The 14,161-nt window shown below is 36.7% G+C and overlaps 1 protein-coding gene across 1 annotated transcript in view; it reads left to right on the forward strand.

The window, feature by feature from the left end:
* The window catches only part of NFXL1 (nuclear transcription factor, X-box binding like 1), a 41,844-nt gene extending 27,683 nt beyond the window's left edge, over window positions 1-14,161 (forward strand). The window contains exons 20-22 of the mRNA XM_031588553.2: window positions 2,278-2,364; window positions 5,924-5,977; window positions 10,914-14,161. Of these exons, the coding sequence (XP_031444413.1) occupies window positions 2,278-2,364; window positions 5,924-5,977; window positions 10,914-11,087 (315 nt within the window). The 3' untranslated portion in view covers window positions 11,088-14,161. The remainder of the gene's footprint in view (window positions 1-2,277; window positions 2,365-5,923; window positions 5,978-10,913) is intronic.

Here is a 14,161-nt window from a genome sequence, read left to right on the forward strand (position 1 = left end):
GGATAGTAAGCTTTTATTTATTCATAAGTTGCCCGTGGTACAAAGAAATGTTGACTTCTGCTGTGGATAAGTTATTTTGTTGTGACTAAGTGCTCTTATTAATTTCTGTCTTTCACTACTGTGTTCAGTAAAATCAATAATCAGGGGGGTTGGAGATTCATGATCCTTGACGTCCCTTCCAACCCTGGCCATTCTGTGATATTATCATTGTCTGAGTATATACCTGTACTTCTGCTTCTTCCTCCATAAGATACAGGTAGATAGTTGGACTTGATGATCTTTGAGGTCTTTTCCAACCTTAATTAATCTATAATGGTTCTATTCTATATATCTATTAAAAGTATGCCTGTTTCTTATGCCAAGCTTAATTGAATAAGGAAGATGGGTATTTCCGTGATAACTCTGTTACATCTCGTTCTTACTGTCCCTAATACTCATAATGTTTTTGGAAAAGCAAAATGTGATATCATCTTCTGATGAGTTCTGACACTATATAGCTATTTGTGTTTAGACCAGCTCAGATTTTATTGGATGTGTTCTGTTTTTATGTGGATGTCCAACTGAAGTGTGTGTCTCGCTCCAATTTATAGAAGGGAGGTGGCGTTCCTTTAATATCTGTATACTCGGCGTGAGATTAAGAAACAACGGCTCAAATGTTGGTCCAACCAGCTTATTATAAATCCTAATCAGGGAGATGGGAAAGGGAAGGAGGGTGATAGAAAAGATAGGAAAGAAGCAAGAATCGTGTAAAGCGGGGATAGTCACCACCAGAATCCAGCAGTGGTCCTGTTGCATGACGTTTTGAGGGTCCGAGGCAAAGTGGGGGGGTGGGCGGGGGAGAATGGGGGGGAGAGCAGCAGCGTGGCCAGCCTTGGGCAGCAAGCAGGTAGCAGGAAGAAGTCGCAGAGCCAATCCAGGAGGAAGCAGCAGGACTCAGGTAGCAGGCCCAGGAGAGTCCGTCAGCATGCAGGAATTCCATAGTGAGGAATCTGATGGCAGACATCTTTGTTGTTCTTCAGCATCGTAGTAGAGAGCAGAGCAAGTCCAGGAGGGAGAGAGCGCAGGTCGTGAGGCTTCTTATGTCAGAAACCTCTTCTTCATGAAGAATCTGTTGCCAGAAAACCTCAACCTCATGGTTATAGGTCCCCTTTTTATCCTTCTTCTGCCAGCCTACTTGACATCCCTGGGTGCTTGAGCAAGAGTCATGTGAGTACCCCCTGAGGTGGCCATCTTCCTTGAGATAAGTCCACACAAAAGACGGGTTCACGGCCATTAAGCTGCAACTTATCTTTCTCTTGTTGCCCCTGGCCTTGTCCATCTGTGTCCCTCAGACAAAGGATTTCTCAACCCTTGCCCAGGACTTGCTTGGACTTGTTCATCTGTGTCCCCAGCAAACTTTGAAACAATGATGTAAAAGAATAATCTCTTACAGTGTGGTAGCAAGAAGCAATGAAATTAATTTTTAGGATGCTCATTTTTTCACTCGTAGACTGGCCAGAAATGGAACACTCCGAATCTGCTATTCTGAAAGGTTTTTGTACTTTAAATCTGATGACAGTTACTTTTTTGTTTTAGTCTTGTAAATATGATTATAATAAGGTGGAGAGGTTGTTATGAGTGGTTATTAATTCTTATTTAAAGAATAAATAGCCACTCATTTAAATAGCCATGAAGTGATCCTTCTGATTCCCGGTGAAATGGTGTTTCCCTTCAGAAAGAGAATTAAAAACTATCCCCACCTCCTGACAAAATTCTTCGTAGGCTAGTAATACAGATAATAACTTTCTGTCTGTGGTGGTATTCTGGTTTTTTTTTTTGTTTTGTTTTTTTGTTTTTGTTTTTTGGCCTTCAATGTAAGGGGGAGGAAGGAGAGGAAGTAAAGATCTTCCCATGACCAGACCTTGCCCTGTAATCTCAGCCAGTTGTGAGAATTGGTATGAAGTTACATAAGAGTTACTTATTAGTTACTCTGCATGGTATCTTTTTTAACAGAGTTCACAAGGTTATATTGTTTTGTCTTAAATAAGTGGAAAAAAAAGACAAGAAAATTAAACTGGACTATTTGATTTATTCTTGCTTTCAGGAGCTTATCAGAAAGAAGGAAAAAGAAAAGGATGCTTGAATACAGTTACGGTTTCAAATAATATTTATTGATAAGCTTCATTCTGTAATTATGCCAAATAAGAATGTTTTATAATTTTCTTAACAAAATGAACATTATAATTCAATTTTTATGTAGGGAAATGAATTACAAACAACTCAATTTATACTTAACAGGAAGTACAGTGCAGCAAGATACAAGAAGACCAAGTTTCACTGGAGTGTGATGCATTATGCAAGGAAATGAAACGGAAGGCATCTGAGGTAGCGTATCCATTTTAGTTATAATTTATCCTTGTTGCCTTGAGAAAAATTGGAAAAAACAAGCAGATCATTATTTTTTCAAGACGATAACAGCAAGAAATGCAATGTAAGTCAGTATACAGTTTAATTGCACATTTAATTTTTGGACTATTGAATCTGGCTTATTCTTGAGAATTGCACTACTTGTAGATAGTATCAACTAACTCAGTGGAATACTGTGTTAAGATAATACTCTATTTCTTCTTTATTTTTAGTGTACATTATAACTGGACTTTTTCTCTTCAGCCAAGAAGTGCTAATCAGTGATAATAAAATCATCACTGCTAATAAGAGCTATAGAAGCACTTCATTTAGGCCTTACTTTTACTTCGAAGGTTGGTCAAGTGTGATCTTTAAATTGTGTGACACACAATTGACTGTCTCACAGTATTAGGTGTCTGCCTCAAGTATAGAGAGCTTTCAGTAATTGCATGTGCTTTTCAGCCTGTTGTAAACATAAATGCTCTCCAGTAATTTTGTTTGAAGTGAAGAAGCTGCTGCATAATCTCACCTAAAGAGACAGAATATCCACATTGTTTTTATAGGCCTTTTATGAAAACAAGAGGAAGTGGTGCATGAATTGGTTGACTTATCAACTTAGTAGTACATGTAATAAACATTCAATCTAAAACCTCACTCTGTAAAAGCAACATCTGTCTGTTTCTACTCAGAATTTCAGGATTGACAGACAAGTTCTAGCATGTAGCATGTAAACCAAATTCTACAACTTTGCAGACAGCTTAAACACTAAGATTCTTGGAATATACTTGTAGAAAAACCAGCAATAACAAATCATTCTAGTGAAAGTGTGGAAGTGAGTTTGTAGGGCATGGAGTGCGCTCAAGTGGGGTGAATTCATGGAAGTCTGCATCAACAAAGGAGAACTTTTTGGTGGGGTGCAGTGTCAGCTGCGGTTTTACTTCAGCAGATATTTCCTATTTTTTACCTGTGCCATTGCCTTCAAATGGGAGGAATATTCAATACAACAAGCAGATGACTACAGGTTCCTATGATAAGCAATACCACAGATGTGCTTTGTGGCATAAACTAGCTTTGTGTTCATTTCTCACAGAAGAATGTGGATTTCTCTGTTTTGGGTTTGTATGATGCAACCTATGTTGACTTGCAAATGACATTCTAGAATGATATTCTATTATATTTTAGACATGAGGAAGAACTTTTTCTCTCAGAGAGTGGTCAGGCACTGGAATGGCCTGCCAACGGAGGCGGTGGAGTCTCCATCCCTGGCAGTGTTCAAGAAGTCTGGTTGAGGAGCTGCGAGATCTGGTTTAGTAGCTTGTGGTAGCAGTGGTAATGTGAAGATGGTTGGACTAGATGATCTTATAGGTCGTTTCCAACCTTGTGATTCTATGATTCTATGATATGCAGTTTGCAAAATTAGATTATTATATCAATTGCTGTTTAATGCATCAAGACTGGAAAAAATAGCTTTGTTAAAAGTGCAAATATATATAAAGAGTGCTTAGTTCACATAATTTGCATGGTGACCATCAGTTTCCAAAAATGAAGTGTGTTAATTTTTAGTAAATTAACTCAATACATGGCACAATGAGCATGCGCTTCTGAGAAATTCAGTGTTGTTTACCGTTAATTTTACTCAAAGTAGTTCTAGATTTTTTTTCCCATACTGGTTATAATAACTAAGCTGCCTGCTATACCTATGTATCTTACACAATTATGACCACAGCAGTGTACAGAAGAAGCACTTCTGTTGCTTCATTCTGTGTTCATGGGCTGATTTTTCTTTTGGAACTGGCCATTAGATGGCAGTGAAATACCAGGAGGACAGTGGTGCAGTTTTTGCAAACCAAACTTTCCTATTTCAGGTATGCATGACTGAGAAGATCTTTGTATGTTTTTCTAATGGGAGACTCTGCCATTGTCTAGGTTAAATGAAATTATTAGTAGTATTTTATATATGGCTTAACAATTTTTAAAAAAATCATCTGAAAATCCACAAATGTGACTGCTTGTACAGTGCACTCTTTGAGCTGCTGTATTCTAAAGCATGAGCTGGTATGCCTTCTGCTTAGTCTTTGAGAGCTCTTATGTTGTAAACTGATTGGAACAAATTCCATCTGTGCATACCTTATTTGGTTAATTGCCATTTTTAGTATGCAAATTATGATATTGTCAACAATTTATATATATATACGTATGTACACACATAGACTGATTATTGTGGTTAAGATGGTTTTTAATATCAAGTTGTCAATCATATTATTACATCTTAGGACATTCTACAATTCTGTGATCTATTTTACTTGGGTACTGTTAAGTGGAAGAGTTGAAGGTCCAAGAAACACACACAGGCAGCAGACACACATACGTTGACTCAGCATGCTGGTACTGCTGTCAGTGTGGTGATCCCTGACTGAGGGAATTTCAGAGATAGAGCTGGTGTCTTAATGTTTGATGGCTTTGATGCATCTATATTCAGTTTGCTAGTAGGTTTAATTGCTTTTCAGCTGCCATAAACTTTTGACATATATAAATATCATGTGGCGCTTGATTTCTAGGTTTAGCCAAGTGTAAATATTTTGCTCTGTTATAAACTTGCCTCCTGTTGGTTTCATTTTATGCCTTTGTTTTTGTGTAATGAAAAATACTCTTCAGGATTTTGTGTCCTGTCAATCACCTGCTTTTTACCTGATGAATTCAAGTTAAGCATCTCTTATCTAGGCAGGAGCCACTCCATCCCATTTTTCTTCGTGTATGTTTGGGCTTCACATCCTTTTGTTATTGTAGGATCAAAATAATGCAGGAATTATGATTCAAATGCATTGTATGTTTGTATTTTAATATTTTCTGTGCCATTCTTTTTTCTTGTAATTTTTGGCATTTAATTTGCTGTCTTGAATGCTATGTAACAGTTCTGTAGATTGATCAGTTGTAGTTCCAGATTTTATTTTTCATAGAACTTTCTGATGGTGAAGCAAATGTAATGCAAACTGTCAGTGTAATTACACCAAGGGCACTAGAGCAGTTTGAGAGCACATTATCCAATATGTCATTCAGTACAAATGTGGGGATTTCCTTTTGCTCTAGCAGTCAGAGTGTATACAAATTACTTAGAGTGAAGTGTGTGTGTGTGTGTAAATTATATACATATGTAGGAATTACCTGTCAGTGTACAGTGTGCTGAATTGAGGATTGAGTTACTGAAAGCTTAGGGTGAATTTCTTTAGGAATTTTCCCCGGTATTAATGAATAAACTTTTTTTTTTTCCCAGATTTTATATTTGTTAGTTGAATTTTCCAGTTAGTCAAAAGTTTGGTTTTGTAACATGTGGCATCTCTTATGTTCCATGTTTTTCAAACATGAATTGATAGAGGTTTTTCACAGAATGTTTTAGAATCTGAGTAAGCTCATAGCTCACTTGGTGGAAGTTTTGCTCACTTTTCTGAGAACTGTTCTATATAGAGTAATTATAGCTCTGTAAGAGAATAGTTTTACCTGCTTTTACAACAGTTGCTTATCACTTTATATGTCTGGACAGATAAAAGAGGCAGAAGCCAAAGCTGCTATTGAAGAGGAGAAGCGAAGACAACAGGTATCAAACTTATTTCTCCCCCCCCAACTTGGTTGTGTTAATAAATAATTTGATGCATGTGCAGTCCAAGTTGTATACTTTGTACAGTGGTGTTCCCAGTTGCTGCTTTCAGCTGTTATGTTGCCCTTAGGTGTGTGCCATGAGTGATCTACAGTAGTTAAAAGCAAGCATATTTTCTCTAACAATTCTCATACTGATGGGCAAAATGGTAATCAGTTTGATGTCTCATTAGAATAACTGTATTTTTTATTTTATATGTATGTATGTAATATATATATATATATATATATTAATATGAAATACTTCTAATTTTTATCCATCATTTTATAATGCATAAAACTCACATTACAGCCTTCCAGGACCTAAAGGGAGCCTACAAACAGAAGGGGAGTCAACTCTTTTAAAGGGGAGATAACAGCAGGACAAGGGGAAATGGTTTGAAGTTGAGGGAGGGAAGATTCAGGTTGGATGTCAGGGGGAAGTTCTTTGCAGAGAGGCTGTGGATGCCCTGTCCATCCCTAGAGGTGTTCAAGGCCAGGTTGGATGGGAGCCTGGGCTGGTATGAAATAGGGAGGTTGGTGGCCCTGCATGTGGCAGGGGGTTGGAGATTCATGATCCTTGAGGTCCCTTCCAACCCTGGCGATTCTGTGATAACTACTAAGTAGCCTCTGTAAGGATTTGAACTATTGAGTGAAACTTCTCCCCTTCATGAGAATGAAGAAACCTAAGTTGGTCTCTGTCCTTCAAGGTCTGGTGGGGGTGGAGAATTTTTTTGTAATTGCTGGCTCTGGTGAATATATGTTGTCGGCACTGTAATCCAAGAAGCTTCTGTGCCAGCTGCCTGGAAACACCATTGCTAATCTTGTTTCAGAAATTAACTGTAAGCTTGGTTGCTGGTGACAGCTAGTTTAGGTTTATCATCTGGGGGCTACAGCCTCGATGCACTCCTTCCAACAGGCTTGTATGCCTGTGCCAGAGCATTTGATACATTGTGTTCTATGTCTGGTGTGTGGTTTCTGACTTTTACTCATTTATCAAAACAGTTCTGTATTAGACTGTACTTGAGTTTTCAACTGGATTGCACATTCCATTCTTATCACAGCAGTGGCTCACTGCTTGGAGTGGGTGCGGAAGACTTGCTTACATAATGATCTTGTACCATTCTCCCAGTCTGGTTAGGACATTCTTGGGTAGGGAGCTTCTCTGCTGGTTACAGCTTTGATTAATTGCCTAGGAGGCTCTAAGTATTGTGTCTGTTAACCAGTGCTCCACCAAGGCCTACTTTTGTTTCTCTTACAGGATTTTCTCTACGTACCATTGTGCCTGGTATCCAGGGGGGTAGGCATTGCTTTGTGGTCACCTTGTAGTGTTTATTATTGCAGTCATGCCTCAGCTGTTTACAGTATTGTAAATATTGTAAAATACTGTAACAATACACATTTCCTCATGTGTCTCATAGGCAGTTCATCTAATTCTTTTGTTCTCTAAGCTAAAGTTAGTTCCAGGACAGAGGTCAGGAAGTGTAGCCCATAGAAAGCATTTGAAATATGTTGCTGGGGAGAGATAGTCTGTAAATGACAGGGCTGGAAGTTAAGTATACAAATAGACTTGTATTCATATAAACAATATGCTTACAATTGCTGAGCAAGAAATTCAAAGTTGCTGGTGCTTGTATTGCACTGATTGTGTTTTTATGCCTTCCAGAAGGCATTCTAGTCACTAATGATTTCTGCGTCAAAGTCAGTTAATTTATGATCCTTCCAGTGTAACAGAATTGCTCCACCAGCAGTGTGTTCATTATTGTCTTAATTGTCCAGCAGAGATTGTTTCTCCCTCCAGTCACATCACCATTGCTTTCTACTTGTGCTTTCAGAGCTACAGTCCAGTAGCATGCTGTGCAGTGTACAGCAAACACTTCTGTATGCATATTTTTATGATGGATTGTGACTTCAGGAATGGAAGACTTCGCTTTTATGTCATCAAGCCTATTAATTAATAGATTAATTAATAACGGCCAGTTGTATAGCATAACAAAGATTATTCAAGGACAATTGTAGCTAGTAAATAGTCTCTAGAACTGCACTAAATTACTGCTGCCATGTAGCCTAACATTGGTTCCTTTCCATTTTGATCTCATTATCTACCATTTGGCAATATGACTTGAAGCACATCACTGTCATAGGGTGCTGCTTCATATATATGTATATACATATATATGTGTATGTATATGTATATATGTTCTTACTACCTTCTGAAAAGGTTTGCATCTTGTACCATCTTTCTGATGTCATTAGTACCTTTTTGCATAGACAGTTCATTTGTTGCTTGCAGCTTCTTGAGACCTGTTTTTATTAATACTGTAAACTAGTTAGTGCTTTGGTAAGTCTGCAAACTTGCATTTTGATGTTTGCTGTACTTCTATAATGATTCCATCTGTAAGTGTCACTTGTTTCTTGTTGGAAGGGGAGATGGCTTGGTTGGGCTTCTCATAATGGCCTCAGCCCACTTTCCTTCTGCTTCCAATTCAGAAGCACTGTGTGAAGTCAGAGTTTTCACAACTGCTAGTGGTGGAAGATGATCAGTGCTTTGATTATTTAACTACTCCAAAATAAAAGATTTGGATAAATTCTTGGGAAAACTTGTACTGATCAAGAGTTTCAGTTCTGAAAGCCGGAGTCTCAAATGTAAATTCTAATGTAATTAATTATATGAAAATTTTTTTCCCCCTTTTTCTTAAAGAAAGATGTTGGAGTGTCTCCTTAGTTTATAAAGTTGAGCCCTCCCCTCTCCACGTTCTCTGACTTTAGGATATGTTCTTTTTTTGTCTCCATAGGCATTGTTATTTCTTTTTTTCTGTGGGGCTTCCACTCCTCCCAGTGCAGAGAGAATATAGAGAGTAACACATTGAAGAACAAAATCTAGTACCTGAACTACTCTAAACTGCATGTTATCTGACAAGAAACTTGAGTATACAGCTCAAATAAATGCATTTCATTTCACTTTTAATGCATCACTACACAAAGAAGATAAGTTACTGCTCTAAATAAAAACAAGAGCTTGTTTAGTTAGAAAAAATAAGGTGATCTGAAGGCTGGGCACAACTGTTCCTTGGTACTTGTTCAAAGATAACTGAGATGACATTTGTGGTATGATGACAACTATATAAAATCAGTACGTAGCTGTAACGATAGAGATTGCATCTTTCTCATTCTGTACCTACGGATCTTTGTTCTTTTTTTTTTAACAATGTATTCAGTTTTAGCTGGGTTTTTATGAAAATCTCTAGGAGAGCAATTAAGTTCTTGTTACATAATGATTCAAGCCCTATATTTTAATTCATATTACTGCAGTTCATGAGGCATTTCGTGTTCATGTACCTATTAACTGCAGAAGCCCCAAATTTTATTTAGCATTTTTGTAAAATATTGGCATATATAAAATCTTATGAACTCTGCACTTATCTCCACATTTTGGATTTTGAAAAACTGTTTCATTGAGGTACTTCTCAGAGGGAGGATTAGCTAGTTGAAAGTAATTTGTTTTGAGTAGCAGGTTGTAGAACTTAGAATTTTTCTCTTGTATTGTCAGGGAAGTGCAAGTTTCTTCCTTCTTCCAGACATTAAAACAGGCCCCTCACTTCTGCTACTGGTGGTATCTGGCACAAGAAGGGAAGTAAGATGTGCTTTATGAAGCTGACAAGGATTTGCTGTCAGTAGAGGAAGACCAGACAATCTTGAGCTCCAAATTAAAATTATATTTATTGGAGTGCTTCTCTGCCCATTTCTCAAAGCACTCTGATTCTTTTTTCTTGAATGGACCTATTTTATTGTCTAGGTTCCATTTTTTCCTGGCATCTACTTGAAGTCATGTAAATCTACATAGAGTCATGTAGATTTATTTTGTTTCATATCCAGTCTTCACTCTGTTCACTGTCCACATATCCTCTGCTGAAACTCAGTCTTGTGCCTTTTGCCCAGCCAGTCCTGGCTTGCCGTGCTCTGCCTCTCTGATCTCTGTTCTCTCTTTTAGTGCATCTAGTGTCTGCTCCCTAACTCCTTCAACCCTACTAAAAATCCAGATACTTGTCAGAGCTCTTCTGCTTCTAATCTGTCGACTCACCCCTACAGCATCTTTTGTGGCATTCCTACAGTCAGATGGCTCCAATGGAGACTCATCACTGGAGTCCCGTCCCATTCTTAAACTCTTTTATCCAAGCTGCATAGTTCCAGTTTTATTCCAGCTTCACATCCTAAGAAGAGTTTTGCCTTGAGCTGATATCCTTTTAAGAGGAGGTGTTTTCCTGGAGTGTGGTGAAGGGAGGAAGAGAGATCAGAGGATCTTATTGTGTCTATTCCAGACATGACCCTGAAACTGCTGTTCAGGATAGTAGCTTGACATTCCTCTTTTTCCAGTTGCTTTGCTTCTTTTCTGAACATAAGGGCTTTCTTTGAAGAGTGCCACTTGTCTATTTTTTTAATTAAAAAAAAAAGAGTGTACATCCTTATTACAGGAAGGTCATCTTTTAAAATTTTAGCCAGTGCTTTTCTATATGTTATTTTAACAGTTTAAATACTTAGGAATGCTTTTCTTTAATGGAAAATATTTTTTCCCCCTATTTTTAACCTATAGTATGGAAATAGCAATTTAATTTTGGCTTAGTATATTTAACTTGAGGTAGAAATCATATGTAAAACTTCATTTGGTTGCATTTTTGGCAGTGCTTTGTAGGAAGCTAAACGGTGGTTTAACACTTGGAAGCAAAGTGCTTTATAAGCATGGGAAATATGGTGCTACGTTTTATCTGTAAGAGATACGTAACTTTCTTGGTCTGCTAGTTATTTTTATAAATGTCTTTGGGGAATGTTATTTCAAATCTCCACGTTTCCTTGTTTTTACTCCTGATACAATGTCAGCAACTTCTGGTTTTCTCTTCTAGGCTGAACTGGAAGCTTTTGAAAACAGATTAAAAGGACGAAGAAAGAATAAGAGGAGAAGGGATGAAGTAGAAATTGAACAGTCATCGTGGCAAAAATATAAAAATCTCATTATGCTGCCAGTGTTTGGAGTTGCTGTTGTGATGGTTGCATGGCTCATGGTCTACAATGACTGAATCATCTCAGTATTCAATATACCTCAGTTGGACTTTAGGTAGCTATTATTCTTAGAATGTTTAGTTTGTATGCAACAGAACTTAATATGCATAAATTGCATATGTACACTATTTGCAAGAAAAGTAAAGAGGAGGGAAGAAATGTCACCTTTTCTGTTGTTACATTCACAGCACAAAACTGAATTCAGACACTGAAGATAATGAAATAGTAAATGTTAGTTGACACTGAAGTGCTGATTTAATTTGTCTGAGATATGTTAACGTCTGTACTATTAACATTATTACTTTTCCTTGTCTCCATTTCACAATATTAAAAATAGCTTAGTAGAAAATGCTTTCTTGAATATTTGCTTCTCAAATACTTAGTGTATGATTAAATACTAGTATTTATAAGTTAGTCCCTTTGTTATATCACGCAACAATTTCTGTCCTTCACACCAGTTTTTCTTGTAACAACTGAGGAGGCACTTCAGATCATTTAAGTTTTGAGCATTCTGTGGCCTCTCGCGTCAAAACTTTCTTTAGAGAAAAGAAATGTGAAATGTCTCTCAATTCAACTATAATGCAAATAATAAAATGGGTCCCCTTGTAGACTGTTTTTTTTTTAAATTGTTGTTGTTTTTCAGTGCTCGGTTCCTCAAAATCAAATCAACTGAAAACTTGATTTAATGGATGGATGCATACACTGAGCATAGGTGTGAAGTACTTCCAGCATAGAGGGATACGTTCTCATTGTTTTTTGTGTAGCCAAGGGCAGAAAAGCAAATTGAAATCAAACTTAGAGCATTGCTTCTATATTTTTATAGAGAACTGTCATGTTTGAGTATTTGCCTAGATATACACAAATGTGAAGTAGTTGAATAGTGTACTGGTACAACTGTATGTTGTTCTGAAGCCATCTGGATGGTGCTTACCAGTAGTGTGTGAATTATCTAGCTAATCTTTTAAATATTTGAGTATTACTGACGGTTTCAAATGCCTTGCTTTGGGAAATTGAGTGATTGGTAGAAGTGCAAGATTTACATAGCTTTGAGATTACGAAAAAGTTATATTGTCTCAGCTGAAGGGCTGCAAGTTAAGTTTGGGGTGTAAGGGAAGAATCAGAAAAATGATTTTATTTTATTTTTCTTTAAATCTCTGCTCAAAATGTTATGCTGATACTCGAGCATTGTGTGTATCCGAAGAGTGCTTTACAAGATCCTTTGAAAGAGGAGGGACAAAGCTTGCAGTTCTTGAAGTTCTGACTGTGAGATGTTTGTTTTCCTTGCAAAGCAATTGTAATTTTTTTTTTTTTTTAGTTTCTTTGCAAATGGTTGCAAAAGCAGTGGGACCGTTTGTGGGAAGGAGTAGAGAAAATTGCAGTTTGTTTGAGAGCTCTTTTAGTCAGATTTAGCTTACATGTAAAAGGAGTTGAAATTAGTTAATATCCAAATGTGTGATTACAGTTCAGCAGCAGGAGAAGCAAGAAAAGCTGCAAAAGCCAGTAGTTCCTGGGGAGACAGTTTCTATTGATTTTTTTTCACCCAAGGTTAGTGGAAGAGAGATGAGGAAAAATTGGCAATTTTTAGCAAGAATGAGTGCTATTTGGGAGTATTAGATATATACCTATATATTTTAAACTGACGTTAAGAACTTACTGATTCTGTCATGGTTTCTTAAGCTTTTTAGTATGTAAAGCTGTGGAATTAAAACTAGCGTAGAACTGAAATTTCACCAGGTAATCAAAGTTAGATCTGTTGAATTCTCTTATTTCCTAGTGTAAGGAGTGAATCATTTCCATATTGTTGCTTTAACTCTTTTCTATCATTCTGATGCCTGCAAGATAATTGCATATGTAGGTGTTGTTTCTTTAACCAAGTGAGGTGATGCCATTATGCGACTGCTTGGTCTATATTCTCCCATCACTGAGAGAAAAAGGAGGGAGATTATTTTGTTTGACTGACGTGAAATGTGATCTATTGTCCAAAACTACAAAAAGAAGCTTTTGTAGATGGAATATTTAGGTTAAGGTGAATGGGAACATTGTGAAAAACAGCTCTTATTTTATGTGAATGTAAGCAATTTTTCTATGTACTGTAAGCTATTTATTTGAAACAAGTACAAAGTAAAGTTTCTCCTTGCCTCTGTGGCAAAGAGAAGAAATCTCTACAGAGCTGTAATAATGAACTGCACTTGAGTTACATGTTTGAAATGGTTCTTAGTGTACTTTTCTGCATATTTTGCAATATTTGTGTGACATACTGGAAAGGAAAAGACTTGCTTCTGATTGATCATCTTTATTAAAATAGGAAAGCATACAAAACCCTAGAAATTAATTCCATTCATAAGTGTGTGAATGTAAGCATATTCCCTTCAGAGATTCATCTTTCTTCTGAACCTTGCATATGTGAAAAACCCCTATTTTTGAAATTTTATTCAAAATACTTCTGCCTGCTGAACCAGATAGATGTTTATTGGCATTAAAAAAAAAAAAGTGTCTGGGCTCAAGCAATCTGCAGTTTAATAAATCACTTTCTTCTATTTGTTGTTTTAAAATTATTTTTACAATTCTTTTTTTTTTTTCTTGCCTTTTGTCTTTGATTGAAGCTCCACATGTTGCAAAGCACAACAATTGTGAAGTGAAAGGTACAGATGAAATCATTTGGTATTCAGTACATATGAAGTATTTAGATTACAAAAAGTATTTTGAATGTTAACAATTTACAACAAATAAAAAATAAAAAGCACACTGATAATATACATTAGAACAAATGATATAATGTGACCTGGTGTTGGAGGGATATCAGAGATGAGCCGAATGATGGGCATGCTTCAAAATATTTAGAGACATGTAAAATAAAGAAAAAAAAAAAACAAAAAAACAATAACTTCCGAGAGGTTTTTTCTTGTTGTTCTGATTCCAAACACATTCTGGTTATCATTAATCTCTGTACTGAACTAGGGTGCTTACAAGTTGTTAGTATTTTGAACTGGAAACTCCTTGGGTGAGTTTGTTCCCTGTAACAGTCATGAGACTTTTGTGTATGTTAATTTAATGTAAAGACCAAGTCATACAATAAACACATCCAAAACTA

The sequence above is a fragment of the Phasianus colchicus genome, chromosome 4 (assembly GCF_987193195.1).
Source record: "Phasianus colchicus chromosome 4, bPhaCol1.hap1.1, whole genome shotgun sequence".
Taxonomy (NCBI): domain Eukaryota; kingdom Metazoa; phylum Chordata; class Aves; order Galliformes; family Phasianidae; genus Phasianus; species Phasianus colchicus.